Genomic DNA, 22,932 nt, shown 5'->3' on the forward strand with positions numbered 1-22,932 from the left:
CAGGTTAGTCTTAATCTGAACCCAAAGAAATAAAATCTGTGTGTATGCACAGAGAGAGATCCTTTTAAATATGTTTGACTAAATTCAAAGAAATGTGCATAAGGCAAATATTTTGTGTTTTGCCAATTAACAGGGTGTACATGGCAGCACCACTGATGCAGCACCATTCTGAAGGATCTTGATGAACTTCCAGGAGTACCAAGGTACAGCTACAGCAATTCTTTACCTGGTGGGTAAACCAAAGCAACATGGTCTCCATCCTGTAAATGTCCCCTCTCCATCAGCATGACAGCTATCTTCTCAGCTCGTTTATGCAGCTGGACACATGTCAGCGAGTTGGCTATTGTTCCCTGCACAGGAAGAAAGATAAATGTCACAGGACATAATGTGATGTGCTGATACTCTATTTTCCTCTTCACCTTAGAAGCTGTGGGATGAGGGGCAGCCACAATACGTCATGCAGTCAACTTAAAATATGGAAACATTCAGCCTTAGGCCAAACTGTAGTTGGAAGGAAAAAAGATGTTTGTAAGGCAGAGGAATGTTCTCTGTTCCTTTCTCTGTACCTTCTGCCCTTAGTGCTTCTGCCCCAACTGTCATAGGTTAGCAAGCATCGTCCCGGAAGGGACGTCCTTGCTAAGGGGTGCTTACAGTTTCCTCTGGGAACTGATAGAACCTATCAGCTGGCCAGTTTGAATATGGACAATTCTCTAAGCCACTTAAAGTTGTGATCACCTCTGTGATCCACATTTAAGAATAGGCAAACTCCCCCTCCAAGCTCTCTCTCGTTTCCAGCGCTGGCACAGGCGGCTGCAGGCCCCGAGTGGGGGCCAGCGGGCCCAGCCCAGGCCCTGCTTGGGCCAGGCCGGGCCGGGCCACGGCCATCCTGAAGCCATGGACCTGTTCCAGCTGTGGAACCCCCCCACTGCCTTGCCGTGGGCAGCCGGAGCGGCTCGGCTCTCCCCCCTCTCCACTGCGATAAGAAAAATTCAACATTCCAGCTGCAAAGCTGCAAGGCCGAGGTGAGATTAACCCTTTTTATTGCTGTGAAGAGCTGAAAACCTGAGGGAAGAGAGAGAGGAGATGCTTAAAGCTGAAATTCTTTTGTGAAGCTATGATATATCAGAGTATCCTGTTGTAATTTCATGAAGATATGGGGGGTGGAGTGTTCAACTCGTGAGCAGAAGCACCTGCGCTGAGATAGGCAGATGCTGACGCAGCTGTAATTTCCTGAGAAGTTTGGACAGGGAGAGATGAACCAGATGAAGACTTTTGCTCCAAACGGGAAAGGAGAAAACCTCCGTCCCTAGAGATGCTCCCAGAGATAGTCCTAAAGATGAAGATGATGAAGACCCTTTGCTCCCAGGGAAGGAGAAGGGCCTCTGTTTTTGTTTCTGAACGGCTCAACCTTAAAATTGTACCCCAAAAAACTTCAAGAGTGGACCCTCGAAAGCAGTTGCGGGAAAAGCTGCAAGTCGGGGGAAAGGACTCACACGCAGGCAGAGAGACTCCTCTTCCTAAATGGACTGAACAATATTTGGAAGTGGGCGGCTGTCTCGTTGTGATAATGTTTTCATAGCATGAGCAAGAAGAGACTTCTCTTTCTAAATGGACTGAACAAGGTTATTATGGAAGTGGTAAACAGACTGAACATCTTAAGGGTTGTCTTTTCACATTGTCAGTGGGAGAAGGGAGGAAGGTGGGGGGAGGAGGAGAGTTCTGAAGGTGGTATAATTTTTTTTCTTCTTTTAGGTCTGTTAATAAACTTCTTTATATTCTTTCAAGTTTGGTGCCTGTTTTGCATTTCTCCTAATTCTTATCTCACAGCAGATAAACAGTAATGAGTATTTTGGATCAAACCACTACACTAAATTGGTGTTTCTGCCCGGTTACAAACCGAACCCGTGACACCAACCAAGGCAGTACAGCAGTGGGCTAATGTCCTGCCTATGTAACCTGTACTTCCCTTGCTACACAGGCAGCATTCCTGCTGCAGCCAGGGAAGTGCCTTTATGGTCTCTGTAGCAAACTGGAGCATCTGTGGACAGCAATTCTGAAAATTGCATTTTCTTGTCTGCATGCTGGAGTGGAGCCAAATGGCCCAGCAGAAATATTTTAAAGACAAGAGACAAAAGACACAGAAGAAAACAATACTTTGTGATGGAGAAAAGAATTAGTCTGGAACACAAGATAAGCACTTACATTGCATATAAATCAAAGAGAGAAGAAAGGCATTTGTTTAATTTGAATAACTCTGGTCAGCATGAGCTTGGCATTTTTGAAGCACTTCAAATAGTGCAAACCCAAAATTATCAGTGTTTTAAATTGAATGAGTGTTACAGTTCTTGCACTTCCTAAATATATATATGTGTGTGTGTGTGTGTGTGTGTGTGTACATATGTACACACACAAATACACATTTAGAAAAATATATACATCTATATCACAAAATTCACTACCACTGCAGGCAGACACCTCAGAAGTCTAAAAATGAATGTGCAGGACAGACTGGTTGCACCTAGAGTTGGTCAGGCCAGGTCTGGGCTGGAAGAAAAGGACAGGGCAGTATGGGAAGGGCTGCATCTTGGCTTGTGTACTTGTTCTGTGGAAAAAGAGGAATTCGGTCTCCGGTACTGCTTTGGCACACCTGGCACTTCTATCAGAAGCACTAAGTTCAGTTATTTTTCACTTAGCCACTTAGTCACCACTGCAAAGTTTACTGACCAGGCTTCAGAGAGGAGGGAGCAGTTTGCCAAAGGGGAAGCCCTGCAAGCAGTGCCATGTTACCAGGATTGCCTGGCACTCACAGACTTCATTGCAAACTGTCAACAGAGAGCACAACCCAATGGAAAATAAAATGGGCAAAGTCAGGCTCAGCATTCCTCTTCATCAGCCTCAGCAACCACACTCACTGAATTGCACTCCAGGCAATTTTAATCAGTCTTTTGATCAATGTGGAGATCACTTCACTAAGAAACCTTCCTCTAAGGACATATGCAACTCTATGGATGCTGGACCAGAGATGACTTCCAGCTGTCCAGCCTTGAGTAGGCCAAAGCAGCCTGAGGTCTGGCTGTCCTGCCACTGCAGACCCGTCAGGAGGAACGTATTTAAACTCTCTATTTCTTCTTTCAAGAAATTGCCTGTTTCAATGGTTATGAGAAGAAGGACCCTTTATATCCCACCACAGATCAGAAGCATAGCTCCTACCAACAGATAGGGAATTGCTGCAAACCATGTGAATTTGTGCAAAGCTTGTTTACATTTAAGACTTCTGGCACTTGCTGCCAGTGAACCAGTGGGAAGTCACTGTTTATATGAACTGTAGGGAAGGAGAATCCTGTTGTTGGACAAGAAGCACTTGCAAGCATCAGACAACTGCTCCCTTTGGGCCTTTAATGAGCTATCCTGAAATGTAAAGGTGTTGCAATCCTTCATGACACACACTAAAAACAATGTACTGCCCTAATTTTGAAATATTTCAAATTCTCAAAGCTTGGGTTACAGGAAAACACTAATCTCAGTAGACTTTTATGAGTCATCCACTGCAGGATGCTTGAATGTTTTAGAACAAAGTGTACAGACAATGTCCAAGAAAGATAAAATAGGAAAATTTACAAATCAGAACTAAAATTCAAGATGGGCAATAAAACTTGCAAACCCCACAAAACCTGCCATCCCTTTCTATAAAATATTAATTCTCCCCAAAAAGCATTACATCTTTTAAACAAATTTCATATGAGAAGATACTCTTCACTGAGAGTAACAGATAAACTGTATTTCAAAATCCAACTATTTTTCACTTCTATGGAATGAGAATTTGTTTTGTTAATCCTTTTTTTTGCACATTGTGTCCTTACTTCCCACTGTCTGAACCCTTCTTCCAGCATGGGAAGTTTGGCTTTATTTAAAGCTCAAAAGCAATGGTCTTGTGTGGAAGAGCTGGGATCCCATAGTACAGATCAACTCTTTCTCACAGCACCTTTGCTCCTAACTTACAGGACACAGCAATGCAATACTTCAACAGTGTAATATTGAACTTATAAATAGCATTGCCTCTCAAGATTTCTACTTTGCCATAAAAAAATACATTACTACTTCACTATTTATCTGTCAGGTTTCACATATTCACAAATATGAGATATTAATCTGAATTTTTTAGAAAATTATTTAATGATTACTGGTAGCCTCAAACTGAACGTTGTACCAGTACTGTAAAATGGAGAAGCACATTCTGTAAATACTGCAAGTAGTGATTTCACAGAGGTTCACAAATTACTGGAGGTCTAAGAACCCATTCAAGTCGCACAAAGACCACAATGGGCTGAGACAACACCAGCTACTACTCCAGGGAATAGCACTATTCCACGCCTCTCCTGGAGACTCTCACACACTATGTATGTTTCCCAGATCTGATAGATATGTGTAGATGTACTGTGATGGAATGGTTTGAAATCAGACTTTAATTCTCTCTGTGGTCTTGAGAATTATTTTTTTGTCATCTGTAATCTGTAATCATCCAGGAAGTAAAGAAGTTACACTACAGACAGCAAGGAAATTTTACTCTTAACAAAGCCAAGTTCTGCACTCATCACATTCATTAATTCAATTTTAGTAAGCAATGAAATGCTGTGCCAGCCTGGCACCCCATGTAGGTTATGCAGAGAGATTTATTAGGGATCCTCTGCAGACTTGATTGTATTCAGGACATACATTTTCTTCTCTTCACCTCCTTTCCTCATTCTCACACCTCCCCCCAGATGGTCCAATGTCAAAAACAACAGCCATTGCTTTATTTAGGGAAAATGCTTTGGTTTTGCCAAGCCTGTGCTTTTCAAATTGGAAATCAGGATGGTGAGCAGTATTAAACACTGTTATTCAGCATAGGGATGGATTTGAAACAGATTCAACAGTATTGAAACAGATCTGCAGTGTCAGCTCACACACAACATGCATGTGGTGGAAAAAGAAATGAGAAATGTGTAAGGCACACTGTCTGATACAAAAGCAATCTATATCTTGACAACTGGCAATGATTATTCTCTTTTTCTTTTTGCCTTAGTGAACATTAAATATAACAGCTGAGTATTAGTGGGAAAAGGAAGAGAAAGGTCACATCCAGCCACAGCACAAGCAGGTGCTGCTGAAATCCCAGTGTGCCTTTTCCAAACCTATTGGAGCCATGGCTTCAGCTTCTTACCCTGCAGTTGAGCAGAGTGTAGAGCACATGGTCAGGGGTGGTCTGAGCTCTCCACTGCAACACTTCTGACAGGAACAGGAACTGCAATAAAGCAGAGTGACAATCATGACACTGAACAACTTCTTGGCTTTAAAATCCAGGTCACAGTACCCAGAAGCATTAAACAGGAATTAATTCTCTTGTCGTCACACATTTATAGCAAGGTGCTTCTGCACGGTAGCAGCGGCCTCTCTGGAAGTGAAGCCACTGCTGGGATGATGATATATTGCTGCACATACTTCCAAAGCAATAACACAGTTCTTACTGATTCCTCTGAATTTAAGTGCTATTCAATTGTTTAGCTTCCTCTCTTTTTCTTACTATAAATATGTAAGTACTTCTATAGTTTAGAACTTACTAATTTAATTACTCACATATACTCCCAAAAGTGCTGAATTTCAACTTAATTTTCCAGGATTGAAATAACAAATAAGGTCAGGACCATATATGTAAACAAAATTCTCTGGATTCCACTTGAGCTTGTAAAAATTACATAATAGAGGGTGATTTCTGGAAGAAGCCCCACCACATTTTTTCTGTTATCCCATGGAAACTTATTTCAAAAAATCCATAAAGATGAAATGCAGTGACCTCCCCTCATGTCTATTTCATATTTATGTGTAAAGGAGGTTCTGAAATATTAAATATATCCATTAACTAAAAAGAAGCCATCAACAAATTTTGTAATAATAACAATAATCATCATCATCATCCATCATATCTCTGTACTGCTAAGTGTCCTGATGTCAACTATATGATGTTAATTCTATATATGTATGAAGTTAACTATACGATGTTAAATATAAGCTGTAACAGAAAAGTTTAGCTTACCTTTCTGGCCTGGTCATTATCTTCTATTTGCCCCAAATCTCTACCACTGGCCTGTGCAATTCTTTTTCCAGAGACCAAGTTCCCCACCATCACAGAGGCAGGGCCAATTTCTAGAATAAAGAAGAAATATGCAAAGTGCAATAAAAATACTTTCCCTGTGGATGAAAATTCATGTCATTTTTTTTGCATTACATGATGTTTTCCTCACTGTTGTCCACAAAACCAAACCTTGAGCACATCTCTGATGATACAAACTTCGGTTGTGGACCAGAAATGATTGTTGGAAGATACATAGGATTCATCCTCTCAAAACATATCTCATTTAGCATGGGGTCTCCACAGCCAGAGACACAGCTTGTTTTGATATGATGAATCTTTGGAAAATTTAGCTCTTACTGTAGGCATATCCATTCAAGTGCCTCAAAACAGAGGGACAACATTCCTGTTTCCCTCTTTGGTTCCCTGGGCTAAGTTGCATCTGTATTAGGACTTCTGTAATGCTATAGACATGAAGTGACAGGGATTAGGAAGGCACATGGTGCGTGTGATAAAATATATGCAAGCCCTCTAGAATAAGATCAAGAGTGAAGATAAACAGCTTCAGAAGAAAAGACGTCACAGCTGACACTTCTCCATGAGGTGGATTTCACTGATGTTTTGTTGCTGCCATTAGGGGACAATACCTGTCTCACAAATACCATTTAACATTCATGTTGGCATTTGTTTTCTGCTTCTCCAGCATGGATTACTGATCAACTGCAATTGATACCAGGCTTTTCTTCTAGTCTATGATGTCCAAGTGATTGTTTGTAATGTAAGTAACTAGACAATGTACAATCAAAAGCACCTACAGACTACTCTGCTTTAAAATTATAAAAGCAATGCCCTCGGGGTATGTCACAACAACACTAAATGGGAGAATGTGATACTGTAAGTTTTGTTTCTGTGCTCCTGGCATTACTTTTACCATAGTAATATTTAATGTATATATAACATATCTGTAACAATCTCCATTGATTCTAATTCAGCAATTATTTTGCGGTGCAGCAATAAGGAAATACCGAAGTGAGCACTGCCGTAAAAGGCCTCATTGCTTCCATTAAGTTAGTGCAAGTCACTGTTAACCTCTGGCATTCCCAGTATCCACAAACTGAGATTATGGTTTTGATTCTGAAACATTTGTCCAAAGGTTTAAGAAAAGCTGACGGTGTAGGCAAACTTGCACTGAGTTCATGATGGATAGCCTCCATATTTGAGATCCAGAGAGCAAACCCACTTCTAATCCCAAGGTATTTTTCAAAGTGGAAAATAACCAACACTTAGTCTAATGTAGCTGAATTCAAGTCTTAAGCCTGAAGCTACATATCCAGAACTCCTTGAAATTAATCTGAGTACTATAATCTGCAACTGGATTCAAAGGCAAAAAAAATTTGTTAAAATTTGCTTGTACATTGGGCACAAGTAACCAGTGACTGGACTACAGCAGGCCACAGGGGATTTCTTGATCTCTTGAGACAGTGCCTCGCTGTATCATCCAACTCTCTTAATGAAGAGGCAGAACTTCTGAAGAATAATCTTAAAACTAGTTAGGGTTTTCCCTCTAATATACCTGCTGTAAGAGTAATATAGAATTTCCCCACTCAGGTGGGGGATTAAACCACTCATTCTTTGGTTTCATTTATTCATGACCAGTTTTTAAGTACTTAAAGTACTTTAAAAGTACTTAAAGTACTTTAAGTACTTGCTCTTCCCACACTATTTAATGTCAACAGTCCTCTTCCTCTCTGTTTCTAGTTTACAAACTCAGCCTTCAAAATAAGCCAGGATTTTATCTTTCTCTGATTTGGTCTCAGTCCACCCTCTTCAAACATAACTGAAGAGGAATTTACAAAGAACTCCAGGTGTGGTCTCAGCAGTGCCTTGTAGAGTGATAAAAATGTTATCTTTATTGAATTAGCAGCATTTTCCCTTGCACTCTCTGTGAAGGTGCTTCTACCTTCTGGCAACACCAGTGATGTCCTTGACACACACGGAGAATTTCAGAGGAAAGCCAATCAAGCTGATTCTCACCTGCGTCAGCAATTACTCGACTTTGCTCCATTCCAGTACCATAAACACACAGCATGAAGTCAGAGTCCCTTTGCCTTCTCTCCTCTTACCTGGTTGCTTTTGCCGGGGTTTAGGCAGGTTTGTGACACAGGTGTGGGGACACATCAGCACGTTACAAGGATGCAGAGATCCTTCCAGGAAGAGCTGTTTGGTTTCTGACAGGTGTATCCCTCCCAGCGGTGTCTTGGGAAGTGTGTTTGCTGGGACAAGTGCCAGGCAATAGACTCCCACTTGATGAATACTGTCTATTGCCTAAAAAACCACACAGGAAGTCGATTTTAATGAAAGGCTAATTTTTCATCATTCTAATTCTGTTCTGAATTACTGCATAAAACAGCCCTAATAATGAACTGGCAATGGAAAGACACTTCAGCTATGCCAGTGATAAGGAGGTTCTTTTCACTGGGAACAGGTGGACGGAAATGTTGTTACACTCATTCCAGCAGATAAAGAAGCAACCAAAAACCTGGTGATAAATACACACAAATCTATTAGGAAATGTTACCTTGTTATCCCTCTTAAGCACACATTAGTAGCAGGTATTGTGGAGATTTATTACAAAGATGGGTTGGCAGGCCATGCGAAATTGCTTTAAATTGGTGCACTCCTTAGAGCTAAAGTTCAAAGGATTTCTATCAACTTAATATCCAGTCCATCTTCCTGAGCAAGGCAAAATTTCAAATAACCCCTATACCTAACGATGTATGTAGCTTGTGAATTTTTTTTACTTTTTTATAAGGTAATAACTGTTTCATTCCCTGATCACAGTGCAAAAGATTTTCAGGCAGGAATGGGAAATATATAAGGGAAAACTATGAAACTATCCACTTGAAAAAAATCTGTTGGACAAAAACCTGAAAAAGAAGCATCTTTGAATCTTATAGCAATCATGTTCACTGCCTGACAAGTTAATTAAATTGCATCACTTTCAAGAAAATTGTAGCATACAGTATCTATGTAATTTATTGAGTTAAATATGAATATCATGAATATCCACACACTTAGATTTTAATTCCATACAAATTTGAAGGAGTTATTTTCCTTATAAGGGTAACAAAAATTGCAGCATTAGTGTTAGAAAACCAACTTCAGACACTAATGCAAACTGAGAAACAAATTAAATAGCAGCTCTAATGAGTAGTTAAATGTTCAAAAATACAATTTACTTATCTTGCTTTTTAATTTTAAACTGTGAGAAAAGTGAATTGATATGTGTGCTGCCTTGAAGATACAATCTATACTCTGAGCATCAAATAATCACTTACAGTTATATATGTACTAAAGTGTAGACCAATAAATTACTGATTACTTCTACAGACGAAGCAATGCTTTGCTTTTGGCTTCTGTTTGCTCCATTTCTTATTGATTTGACTTCAAACTTTCATAAGAAAGAATAATAAAACGGTGACTCATTTAAAAACATTGGAATTTTAGCAGCAGTAGTTCTCACAGCAGAATTGGAAGACCTTGCTGCTGGTCTACAGACACCACCCGGAAGATCAGCAAGAGTGAAATATTTATGGCAGCCAACATACAATTCTGGCAGAAACCATCATAACCTACTAATCATAACGTTATTTGTAGGTTCTGAAAAGCAGTGATAAATCATGGGATCCTCTCCTGACGTGAGTTTGAAGGAAAACCATCACAGGGCAAGTAACCACTTTTACTCAAACATTTAACTCCATGGCTCCTATAGCTGGTGAGCGGAAAGTAATACCCAGCTGGGGTGGGATGAGGGGTGCATGCAATGATTCCCCAGTAACTTCTGAACTGTCTCTGAGAGCAACATCTGCTACACAAGGCCACATAAAATATCATGTGTCATTCAAACCCATCACCTTTGAGTTTGGCACATTTCTGAAGCAGGGAATGACTTTGTCACAAGGATGACAACTGGTGAACTGAGTCTTAAAATTTTGAGGGAGAAGAGTACCAGTCAATTTTAATACTGCTGGCATTTATGCCTCTTGATGAGATGGCTTGGTTTTTGAAATGACTCTGTCCAGCCAGAGACGAACAGTATCTGAAATCTCTGTCCCTCTCTTTCATCATGAAAACGGACAAGATATACCCAAACTTGTGCAGAGTCCACAGTGCTGTGTTGTTTGAGCTGAGAAAACCTCTCATTCTGACACAATTCTCTGGGTAAACACTCTCCAGTGCTGCAGTAGATCTCCTGGCTTTACTTAGTCCTGTCAAGTCCTGGCACTGGTAAAATGAACATCCAGCCTGCCAACACAGGAACTACAGCACTGCCTGAAGGGTCAGATCAGTCTGCAGCAGATGAGTATCTAGGATCTATCTGACTGAACTGCTGGGTGATCTGGGATCTTCACCCTTCTACTCTCAAGAAGCTCCATCCCCAGCCTGACCACTCCCTCCCAACCATCCTTCTGCTAAAGCCTACAGTCCAGCACACACCCATAGGTAGAGTAGCTCTACCATCCTTCAGCTCCCTGCCAAGAGGCAGAATGGGTCAGGAGAGTCAGAATATGTGCAAACCACTGGAAAAAAGGGTTCTGCAAATCAAGACAGCTCAACTGCAGGGAAGAGACAGCAAGGTGCAGCAGAAGCAGGCAGTGCAGGGCAGGGCTGGCACAGGGTAGCCCTCACAGGGTGTCAGACAACTCACAAATAGCCTTAGAATCAAGTAGCAATTTGATAGAGTTTGTTATCATGGACTTCACTGAGAGTCATGACACAGACTGTTATGTTGTGCCTCACTAGCAGATGATTCAGATACAGCTGGTTACCACTTCCTGACATCTGTCATTAAAACTCTGATTGGGAAGAGGCACAAAACATCCCACTTGTTCCTGGCTTCTGTCCTTCATCTCTGCTCTCAGCTGTGGTGGAAACAGAAACTTTTTGTTCACATAGTGGTGCATGCCAGAGTTGCAGGCTTCACACGTGGGTGATGAAAGCAGCCACACATGTGTGTACTTTGATACACGGCCTACTATTCTCAGACACTGCTGGGACTTGATCAGACTCAGAATAACGCGGCTGACTCCTGGCAGGAGTATTGGGACACAGGATTCCTGCAGTTTTCAGTACAGAATTCTACTGGCTATGACTGCGTAAGACGTTAGTTCTGTAAAAGTCACAAAGATGCTCAGCTGACTAAACAGGACAAGTGCTAAGTCCAGAGTTTCAACCTTTTTAGGAGCCTGCTACTTGACAAAAATAATCGAAGCATGGGAAACCCAAAGCTTTTTCTTCTACAATATATGCCCTAGGTGCTACTAGGTGTTTCAAAGGCTTTCTGTGTGATGGACAAGCTAGAGGTTCTATCTTTTCTTGGTATTGATTTAGATCTACTGTGAATATGAGATGCCTCTAACTGTATGAAATGTAGCTGTCTTTTGAATCAAGAGAGCAGATAACCCTGTCTTGAGATGGATGAAAGTTTATTTGTTCAGTTTCTTGAACAAATAGTACAGTAGATAGATTCCCTTTCTTATTCAGTACAATGCAATAATGAATAAAAACATCTCTGAATTGTGTGGGATCTTTTTCTTTGGCTCTTGGGTAAAGCAAATATATGTTTGCAATACATTTACTGAGAAGAGTCCTTGCAGAAGAACAGAAAGGAAGTTAGGAAAGGGAAGTAGAAGTAACAGGACACCAACTGTAGACAGAGTTGAGACCACTTCACAAGGTAGCAACAGACTTAATATGACTACATCTCCATTAAATCTATTGCTTTTGAGTGTGAATTGGTTTAACCACAGAAATGGAGGAGATGGAAGATGACCCTGTCTAAAGTATCTAAATTTTTTATGTGGAGACATTAGAGTCGAAAAAAACTGAGTATAGTATTGATATTGCTGTAACTTGGGCTTCCTAATGCTTTGAGAAGATCAGAATGCTTTAGTATACAGTAACATTCATCTTCTGGTCAAACCGTCAGACACCACCACCAAAGTGGGATCATCACAGTGCCCTGCATGATTCACCAGACTGCTGGAATGGGATTCTTTGCAATAGGTATCCCTCTGAGAAGATATCCTCCCTGTAAATGCCTAGATCTGAGCTAATCAATCACTTCCCTTCATTTCAGTGGAGGGAAATTGGGATTTTTAGGCTGAGTTTCATCCAGTTTATTTTAGCTATCAACATAATACGCTAGAAACACGTAATTCTCTCCCACCCATTAAAAATATAAATCTGGGTGAGGCCAACTCTGTATCCATGCTTATAACTGTTTAGTAAGAGACTCTGGTAGCTTTTGACAGTAAGAGTATATAATGCATTCATTCATTCATTCATTCCCCTTTCAAAGTAATGAATATCCCTATAAACCATATGCTACTCTCTCATTGCTATTATTTACTTCAATTCATTCCTGTTTTCTTATAGCAGGTGTGTGCAGACCAGATAGGAACTGTCACTCAGAAGAATCTCATTTTGTGCTCATTAAGAGCAAGTGCAACTGAAGATGGATTCACAATTAGTCAAAGACAAATGTCAGTTACCTTAGGGATCTGAAAGATCAATAAAAAGAATATAAAGCAAGAAAAAAATAGCTTCCAAACGTACATACAGAGCATTACCTGGAGAACTCTACTCATCCACTGAAAACTGTCTTCTTCTGTGGAATCTGGCCTTTGCTCAGCAACAATAACTATCCTTTCATCGTGTAGCACGCTCACGGAAAACACTGCTATTCTATAGAAGGAGAGAAGAGTGTTTAGTGCCAGGACAGAGGGAAAAACCTGTCTTCTACATTAATCTTCTACAAGTACGACTTCTTTATTTATTAGACTCCTGGTGTGTCAATTACTAATAAATGTATGGGGAAAAAGCTACAAGAACAGTTTTGGATAAGTTCTGGAGTAGAAACATCAGGCTTTGTTCTACAGTCATGTATATACAAGCATGATGTCAGAGCAGGATTGAGAAGTGAACATTCTTGGAATAAGAAAAGCACTAAACTTGGGTCACACCAAGGTTGTTGCTAAGCTGTTATATAACAGTCAGCATAAGCACCTTCCTTGGCCCCAACTTAGAAGAAAGTAATTGCAACATCATTTTGTGAGAGGTCTGACATGCAATGGAGTGTGAGCACGTGCTACTGCATGAGGCTCTTCAGAAGTTTTAGATGTCTCCTGCTCAGTTTCAGCACATGAGACAGGTCACACAAAGAACCACTTTCACATTCAAAAACTTCAGTGTGAGGCATATTGGAAATATTCAGCTCACACAGAAAGGGTACTGTTGAGCCAACACCCTCAGAATTAATCAGCTGTTCAACTGGAAATTTCAGTAATCATAGTTTCAAGACCTTGGTATCCAAATTCTGCCTCAACATTGCCTTGGGCTTCCCTCAGCTGTCTCCTGGTTCAGGCGATATGAACAGAACTGGAGAGAAACCACAGTGCAGATCAGGCACTGCTTTCTGAAAGCACCTGGATCATTTACACTCCGTCTAAGCAAAATAAAGATTTCTACATAAGATAAGAAAAGAAAGAAACAAACCTCCCCCTGTAGACAAATTTCATGGGTTCCACGGCCAGTGCTGTTGCTACAATGTCATCAGCATTATGTCTTCTTCCACTGACAACCATCAAACCATCCATTTTGCCAATAACAAAGACAAGTCCACCTGGTCCTATGAAGCCTAGAAGTCCAGTCCTTATAAAAGGATATTCGGTGATAGGGCCGCCAGAACTGGTCATAGGAAACACCTGCAAAACAGAAACAGGGGTCTTCAGTTCCATACATAAAGATCAGGCTGCAAAGTATTTCAGGCATTTTCTCTCAGATGGCTATTCTGAAAAAAGTAAATAGGTCACTGGTGATGCTCTTTATCCTTCACTGACCATGAAGGGAGTGTCAGGAAACTCCTACACTCGTGTGTACCTAAGTTCCAGCAAATTCAATCCCACTCTTTACCATACACATTTTCCGTGACTGTGACTCCATAAATCATTTATGGCCTTAAAAAAAATATACAAATCAACATCAACAGTATTAAATAAAAACCCATGCTGAGCAGACTGCCAACCTGAAGTGGTGTGTACAGGTTAACTGAGAGCTTAACTCACAAACATTTCAGTAGAGGTTTTTCTCAGTACCTCATGCCCATTTCCAGCACAGTGTAAGAAATAGGCAGGCTAGAAGAGAAGCTATTTTAAGGTACAGCACATTAATGACTCTTCCAGCTGATCACATTTTTATTTAGGGTCAATTGAGTTCTCGGAATACTAGTGATAAAGTCTTCTGTGGCCCACCTGAAAGTGAAAATACAGCCCTATAGAGCACCTCTCTAAAGGTCTGAATACCAGACATGCGTGACTTCCACAGATAGATTACTATGGGTTTTTCTATCCTAATTAGTACAGTGTTATCCTTTTGGCATGTGAGCTACTCTGAGCTGCTTTCTGACACAACCACACTTTCCTGCAGTCATTTCTTTAAACTTTAATAGTCTAAAGGCAAAAAGACAATTGCAATTAGAAGGCCATGGCTAATCGTGTTCTTGAAGGCTCATCTAAAAAGTAAGGTCAATTCTGCCAAATTCTGCTGCCAGATGCCCATGGGTGACTCTTACTGAACAGATTTAATGCTTATGCATCCTTGGCCATAATTCATTTCAGCAACACAAACCTCTTTGACTCTCTAATACCTGCAACATGAATTACACAGTAAAACAGAATAGAGATCCACTTGGAGAGGACTCTTAAGAACATGCTTAACTTTAAAATTGAGTGGTCCTGCTCACTCAATGGCAGTTTATTTGCTTAGCATAAAGTATGTCTAAATCAGTCTAAATAGGCTGTTAAACAGCTGACAGTTATGAATTATGAATGATATCACAATTAGGGCAAGTACTTGTGAGTACCTTTCTACCCTGAAGTGTGTAAAATCCAGGACTATCACTCACACTGGGTATTGCCAATTGTACTTGCAGCACAAAAATCAACTATCAACAAATTTCTGATCACAATTGCATAGTAGGATTCCTGACTTCAACAGCAGGATGTAGAATCATAACCATTTGTCTGCATTAATTATATAATGTGCAGGGTTTACAACATTCAGCTCTGCATTTTGCAGAATATATTAGTCACATTAGTCTATTAAAAGTGGTAATAACAGAAAATTTGTTAAGGGAAACCTAAATGTATCTGTGTTAATTTTTGCCTTAAATATTAAATGAGAAAAGGATTGTAGCTTAAAAAGCAATTTTTTTTTACTTTTTCTCTAATTTGTTCAGCCTTTTGCACCGTCTTCAGCAGAAGTTAATGATAACAAGTGAGCAGGTACTACAGAGCTATCAGTACAGCTGTGTGCATTGGAGTCAGGAAACAGATTCCACAAAGCCAAAAGGCTTTCACCTAAGGCAATTCAAACAAAAGCAGGTGGAGACTCATCAGGAAAAGGTTTCTTTGCTCTTCAGATACCTCTCTTGAAGACTACATCTGTCAGGATTCTGTATAAATACAAGCCTTAATGTTGGAAGTGCTGTGGAAACGTTGAAAATTGCTTTCTAGAGATACCCAGCAGCTTTCTTAGTGTTTGCCATAATCAAATTCTGCACATAAACTCGTACAATATTACCTTTTGAACTTGGTCTTTCTTATTCCTTTCCTTCTGATTTTTTCAGCTCCTGGTATCTTATTTGAAAATTAAAGTTAAAACTCTTCAGAGCCAAAACTAAACTCCCATAAAGATCTACTACTGCACTTAATGAAATGGGCTTCAGTGCAGATTATCTGGCTGGAATACAGGTCCCAAGCCACAAGCACCATTGATTAATATTGCTATTCTTATATTGTTACTATCAATATTTTATGACAAATATTGCCTTGAAACAGAAAAGGTTCAAAAGGAAGGAATTTGTATAGCACTTTTTGGTCAACTTACCTCAAAAGTATTTTTGGTCATGCCCGAGAGTCCATAATATGATGTACCCGTTGCAATAGCACATACACAAAGTTCTCCTATTTCATCTGTTTTACAGAGCTGAGGAATTCCATCTGGCTTCACTGAACACATTATAGCTAGAGGGAGAAGAAAGGAATTCAAAAATATTATAAAATGAACCACAGAATAACATAAATGCTGTGGGAAAGACATCATGGTGGAGCCGACATAAACAAATTAATTACATGTAGGCTAATGTCTAAATCAGTTTCTTGAACATTATGGTGTTCAACATTACAAGTGGTTTTATATTATAAATAATATCTATATAAAGAATGCAAGGACCTTTATGTAAACTCAGTCCTTACATTGATAACAATACCTATTTGCTTTGCTCTCTGAAACTGCAGCTCATCTGTAATATTGCTGTGAAATGTGATTGTGTTCCCAGCTTTGCATACTGAAAACCAGATTTGCCTCAGTCAGTGCAAAATGAAATACCCTAATGGAGCCCTTGATAATTACTATACAGCCAGGGAGGCAGGCAACCACGAAATCCACCTCTCAGAAAGTAGCAACTAATGCCATATGAAAGATCAAGATATTCCAGCAGACTAATATGGTTGTTTTACAGAGAATTTATCAGAGCTCAGACTCCCTCTGTCTGGTCTTACAGGCCTGCAGAAACAGCAGGAGCTAAACAGGAGGGATTAGAAAGCACTGGTCTGAGAAAGAAGCACTATTTCATGTCAACCATTTGAGCAAGAATCAGGAGTGCTGCTTTAGCTATAATCTGCGGAGCTGGAGTACAGCATTGGTATGTTTTGTAGTTGCAGAGGATATGATGATCAAGGGAAAGCAGAAAGGAATCAACACATCTTTTAAGTACAAGTGTACAGAATCTTTAATGACCTTTCAGAGGATAAACAAGAGCACGCATTTTCATTAAAACTATCAGAACATAATATGAAGTGCAAGATGGCACATCTATTATAATATCTTGTATGATAACTATTAAACAACAACCAATCGTATCTTCCTTTAAGTTGTTCAACTGAAATTTTATAAGGTGCATCATTATGTTTTATTGCTTTGGTCCATAACAAGCATTCTCTTATGAAAAATTACAGTATATAGCTTTTTCTAGTATCCACAGCATCTCATTTAAATGTAGCTGTCTTATGAAAACTGTAATCTTCCTCTTCTGAAGCACTGGTTTCAGTTTGAATTTATCAACATGAACTTTTCAGTCATACCCCCTCTATATAATAACTGGGTGATAGCACAAGACCTTGGGAAAAACATTCTGCAAGCTTTCAGATAGCAACTTTGTTGATCCTTAGCACGGGCTATGAAAACTTTCCCTACTGAAATCTTTTGTCTTGGTTGGACTTATGGATATTTATAGCCACAGTACTTTAACTTCCTTATTTTCTCTACCAACATCTCGCAGCTAAGGAACAGATGTTCTGATGTGGTGGCAGGTTGCTTAATACATGCTGCTAATGCAAGCATAGACAGACACTGAGGTAAATGCAGACAAGAAATCTTGGGATTTCCAAACCATGAAGTTTTGTAAGGTAATGCTTTTCGACTGAAATGTTTTCAAGGAGCTTGTAGTCCCAAAGTTTGTAGTCTGGCAACAAAGTACGCTCACCTGTGACTTTCTACTGCCAATTACTTAAATTGATGACACATACTCAGTTTCAAAGGAAGTTTCTCACCTCCTGGCATCACTAAGCCAACATCCTGGACAGTCAGGACGGACAGCTTTTCTTCAGAGTCCACTCGAATCACACCGTAAGTGAGACCATGCATGGACAGAACTCCTCTTCCCGGCGGCTGGTTGCTGTCATCTGTTGGCCTACAAACACGAGTTAGAGCAACAGTGCACCATCAGGCAGGTGTAAACATTTACTTGTGCTTAATGGACTACTATTGCAAATACTCCTCTGTTTCAGAGTTTGAAATTTCACCTTCTTTTCCCCTGCTATTAGGCCCGATAAAATCCTGGTTTTCCATCATTTCTAAGTAATTACATCTGTTCTCTCTCTCATTCAGTACCCACCCACATATATGGGGCTGCTGAGATGCAAGTAACACCTAACATTTACCCAAAACAGCTTGTATTTAATTTTCATTTTTTATAAAGATTGCTTTACCATCCAAGTAAAGACCTTTTACCTCATTTTTAAAAGACTGAAAGATGGTGGAGACAATTTGTAAGGAAACTACACTACACATATTTGGAACTGATCAGTAAATAACTTGATAAATTCTACCTGTTATCTATTTTGAGGCAACCTGGCATAGATTTACTGTCAAGTATCTGGAGAAGAGACAAGGACTTTACCATCTTCATTTTAGTGCATATAATTGAATTCTTCCTATTCTAATTTACCACATGAATATTAAAACAAATTATGCCTTCATCAGTCATGGTCAAAATATTGTGGATGCAGCTTCTTGGTAACGCCTCAGTTTGCTCGGATTCATTATCTATGTGCTGTAAAATTCCACAGCATAAACACAAGATGCCTGTCAGCTTGTTTCAGTATAAAACCACCTGCTGCACCAGTGGATACAATTATACCTATGGAGAGTGGGGCTTGAGTAAACCAGTGTTGACGTATGCAAGTTACCAAGTCAGGGGAATGTCAGAGCTTTTCATGTCCGGAAGGACTCGTGCACTGTCCTGCATTTTAAAATGCAAAACTGGAAGGTGACGTGGTGCTGATTTGGGTTCAGATAATGCATCCATGAAGAGCAGGCTCCAGCTCTTTTCAGGATGGATAAAATAGCTAATATTTAATTCACAGTTCTGCATTTTCCCCAAATACTCCATCACAACACAACTATTTTTTAACAGATAATGTCCTTTGATACGACATTTCTCCTCTGCTGTGCTTAAAATACTAGATGGGCCTAAGCCAGTCCTGCTCACGTAAGCCTTGCCCTGATGGGCTCCATAAATTTCAATTAATAGGTTTTATGAGACATATTTCTCAAGTGACATTGTCAACAAAGAAGGATGTGAGCACGCTTGAAAATGCATTAGAGCATAACAAATGGCCCTAGTAAACAAGCACCTGTGATAAATAACACTCCCATCATGTAAAAGGAACTTTCAGTGACATTATTGATCAACTTTCTCTCATGCCTGCTCCCCAAAACACACATTTTGTGCTTATGAGAAGAAAGGTCTCCTGCAGGCACACACAGCTTCTCACAGACTTCCAGAAGTAGAGGCCATCTGGACTTTCATCACATCCATTTTCCTGCACTACTTATCACACAAAGCATTTTGAGAGCAGCTCCTACTACCATTTACAGATACAATCTATTTGACCACTGCTTTTTGCCAGCCATTTAAACAGGAAAAAAACCTGTCCTTAAACTTTTGCATTCCCTTAAGCAAGTGGGTTCAGACTAACATGCAATAAACCAAAGGGGAATAACATGAATTATTTGCATGACACATCCCTTTGAATATTAGGCTTTGTGATTCAGCTCTAAGGCTGAAGTACCTCGAGTCTATTACTGTCTTTCTCTAAACTGTAAGGGTATTTCAACTGAGAACTGGTTTTGTTAGTCTTCCTCGTAGGAAGTTCAGTAAAAATACACCATAGATTCTGAAAGCCAGAACATTAACAGGGAGCTCTCTGGATCTCTGCTCTGCAGGGAATCATTTTAATGCATACTTCAGTAGTAACTCTTTGGAGCTTGTATGATAATGTCTTTACTGTCAATGGAGATGGCTTGAACGAAATGAAAAATGCTACATCTCCCAAGTTCATCTAGCATTATCCTACCATTAAATAGACTTCAAAAAAAAAAGGAGATATGTGTTCAGTAACATACACTGCAGTAAGAATTGCTCGGTAATTACACAGCAACGCACTGAAGATAAAAATGCCTTCTTTTTATTTTGAATTATCCACAATGTTATGTGCTAATAATTTTTTTTGTAAACTCTCAATGCTAGTTAATTCAGAAATGAATTTTTAGTGCTTCAGAGGGCTACAGGCTTACATCTAGAAAGGGCACACCACCCACGCCATTATGAAGTTCTCCCACTTTATAACCTATGATTTGGGCCAAATTTTCCAGGACTAACCCAGGAAATTCAAAACCTGCTCAGTGCTCAGCACAAGCGATGTCTGCTACTCATTCACCTCCTCCCTGAACTTAAAAGCAAGAGCTTGTTCCAAGAGAGCAAAGGCCGGCACAGCCTATGGCAGGGAAACTCATCTAAGAGAAAGACACTTGGTACTTCTTGGTATAAAGCTGAGAACAGGCTGATGCAGCTGAATGAAGGGCTCTCTGAAGTCCTGTAGTTCACACAAAGACAACTAACCTGAACAGGGTAAGTCTCTGATGGATTGCTTTCAGATGGTTTAAACTAATAATGAAGTGGCTGAAAGTCAACCACATTCTTGGCCTCATCCCCTTCTTCCTGTAATGTTCTGTTGGAAAGCTAATTGAAAACCTAGTTAAATTTCACTTGGACAGTGTATTTAAGAATTTGTGGCAGGAAGTATTTTACTTAATGCTATTTTAGTGCTTTACACATTTATACTGCATGTTCTAACATGTGAAACAATTACAATTGGCTGCAGAAGTATGAACTTAAAAACAAAGTGCTTACTGTCCAAGGTACAATTTTTGGAGAACTCTGCCAAAACAGACAATACCTACACCATTTACTGTGTGCTACAGCACTCCTGACAGGAGTCTGCTGATTAAGTCTTATGAGAGGCTGAGGGTGCTGGGGTGGCTCAGCCTGGAGAAAAGGAGGCTCAGAGGGAACTTATTGCTCCCTACAACTCCCTAAAAGGAGGGCGCACCCAGGTGCATCTCTTCTTCCAAGTAACAAGTGACAGGGTGAGAGGAAATGGCCTCAAGTTGTGCCAGGGGAGGTTTAGATAGGACATTAGGAAAAAATTCTTCATCCAAAGGGTCATGACGCATTGGAAGAGGCTGCCCAGGGAAGAGGCTGAGACACCATGCTTGGGTATTTAGAAGAGGTGTGGAAGTGGCACAGGGACACAGTTTAGTGAAGGCTTGGAAGTGCTGGATTAATGTTGCGATTCAATGATCTTAAAGGTCTTTTCCAACCTGAACAACCCTGTGATTGTATATACATAAGGCTTAACAGTTTTAGTAGCATTCAGCAGTTTTAGTGGAATTTATCTGTTTTATTTCTAGGCACAAATTCTTCAGATTCAAAGAGCATTTCCAGATGATTACTGAGAGTCGATGAATGGTTAAAAAGTGCCTGTCAGCCAAAAACAACCTGCAGAATGTCATAATTCTCTTTAAACAGACTACTTAAGAATATGATTTTCCTTGATGGCAATTCCACTTAATTCTCACATTTTAATTAATTTTACACTTACAGCGGCATTTTTACATTTTTATTTACAGAATTTGCTTTTGCATTTCCATTTATTTAATTTAAAGTTAGATAAAATTACAGCAATGAGAACCATAAAGCATTCTGATGTTAAATCATTACTCTAAAAATTCTTCTTATATGTCTTCCTTGGACATAAACAAATTGCAAACTATACATATCATGTAGAAGTTAAATATGCAGATTCATACTTGAATAATTTTCTCTCTTTTTTTTTTTTTTTTTTTCAAATTACCATATATACACATTCAGGGGGTCTATTTCCACTGGAATAACACGTACCTTCGAATAGCAACAGTGAGAGCTTCTGGTGAACTAGCACAGGGACAAATGACCTCCTGCCTTAGACCCTTACTTTGGAAGACATTGAGAAATGCATCACAGGAAGAAATGGACCCTGGGGTAAAGAAAAAAAATAACAAAAAATCAGAGGAGAAAAATAATTTGATTCCTGAAGTGATGCTATTCAAGCTGCAAATTTACTATTAATATATAGGCTTTTCAGGGGAAATAATTTTTAAAGGATCCATGTCCACAGGGAAATACATCATAGCTGCTACAACTACATATATGTATGTATATGCAATTGTACATATGCATACAGGGAATAAAGACTAAATTTTGAACATGATGTCTTTTCATTATGCTTACATAGAAAAGCCATTACTGCTAGATTTACAGTACCAATTTCATTCCAGTGTTCTTTTTTAGGATGAGGGAAATTAAAGATTTAATTCAGAAATTCCAACCAAACTACTAAACTACTACAAACAAGTAGAACACCTGTACACGTGTATCTTAAATAATACAGAGAAATAGCTCATGCTGTTAATTGTCATGAAGTGATTCAGATGTGTTTCTCTAGAGTAGCACAAGTATTCCCCTAAAATTCTGTTACTTCTGCATGTGAGAATCATCATTCAGAGCAAATGTTCTGATCTTTTCTATAGCTTAAGGTCTTCATTGCTTCAACTTTTATAGCTTCAGTCTTTTTACATGACTATGATGTTAAAAACACCTGTATTTACTGCAACTTGCATTATATGGAATATCAAGTTTGTTTCAGGATGAGCTAATGAAAAACATATTTTGAAAAAAATCCCAAATTAATTACTGTTTCCATAAATGTCACACAGTTTGTAGTAGACAAACTGTGTATTTTGCAAATATTTTAGCTAAGACAGCTGAAGATTGAAACTTTAAAGGCAAGACAGAAACCGCTTCCTGTTCTCTCCTGAAGTGCAGCAGCAGAGCTTACATGGGTTTGCACCATCAGCCACTATCAGCATCCGCAGCGAGGAGAGGTTGATGTCCCTCTGGTCTCGATGTGCCACCAACGCCCAGTGCATGTCTCTGGACTTCACACAGGCAACTTTTGCTGCAATAACAATGACAAAATTACTAACACACCATATGAAAGCTAGACAGACGGGATGTGTTATCAATTTGCACTTTGGAGTTT

General features: G+C 39.6%; 1 protein-coding gene across 4 annotated transcripts in view; it reads right to left on the bottom strand.

The window, feature by feature from the left end:
* Positions 1–22,932, bottom strand: part of DIP2C (disco interacting protein 2 homolog C) — a 316,626-nt gene that overhangs the window by 55,949 nt on the left and 237,745 nt on the right. For all 4 annotated transcript variants that reach the window (XM_032099479.1, XM_032099487.1, XM_032099504.1 and 1 more), the window contains 10 exons: positions 22,729–22,848; positions 21,753–21,867; positions 17,779–17,918; positions 16,055–16,191; positions 13,664–13,872; positions 12,739–12,853; positions 8,230–8,431; positions 6,071–6,180; positions 5,201–5,281; positions 227–350 (listed from right to left, as the gene is read on the bottom strand). In XM_032099479.1, coding sequence (XP_031955370.1) covers positions 227–350; positions 5,201–5,281; positions 6,071–6,180; positions 8,230–8,431; positions 12,739–12,853; positions 13,664–13,872; positions 16,055–16,191; positions 17,779–17,918; positions 21,753–21,867; positions 22,729–22,848 — 1,353 coding nt within the window. The remainder of the gene's footprint in view (positions 1–226; positions 351–5,200; positions 5,282–6,070; positions 6,181–8,229; positions 8,432–12,738; positions 12,854–13,663; positions 13,873–16,054; positions 16,192–17,778; positions 17,919–21,752; positions 21,868–22,728; positions 22,849–22,932) is intronic.

Source organism: Corvus moneduloides, chromosome 1, assembly GCF_009650955.1.
Source record: "Corvus moneduloides isolate bCorMon1 chromosome 1, bCorMon1.pri, whole genome shotgun sequence".
Lineage (NCBI taxonomy): Eukaryota > Metazoa > Chordata > Aves > Passeriformes > Corvidae > Corvus > Corvus moneduloides.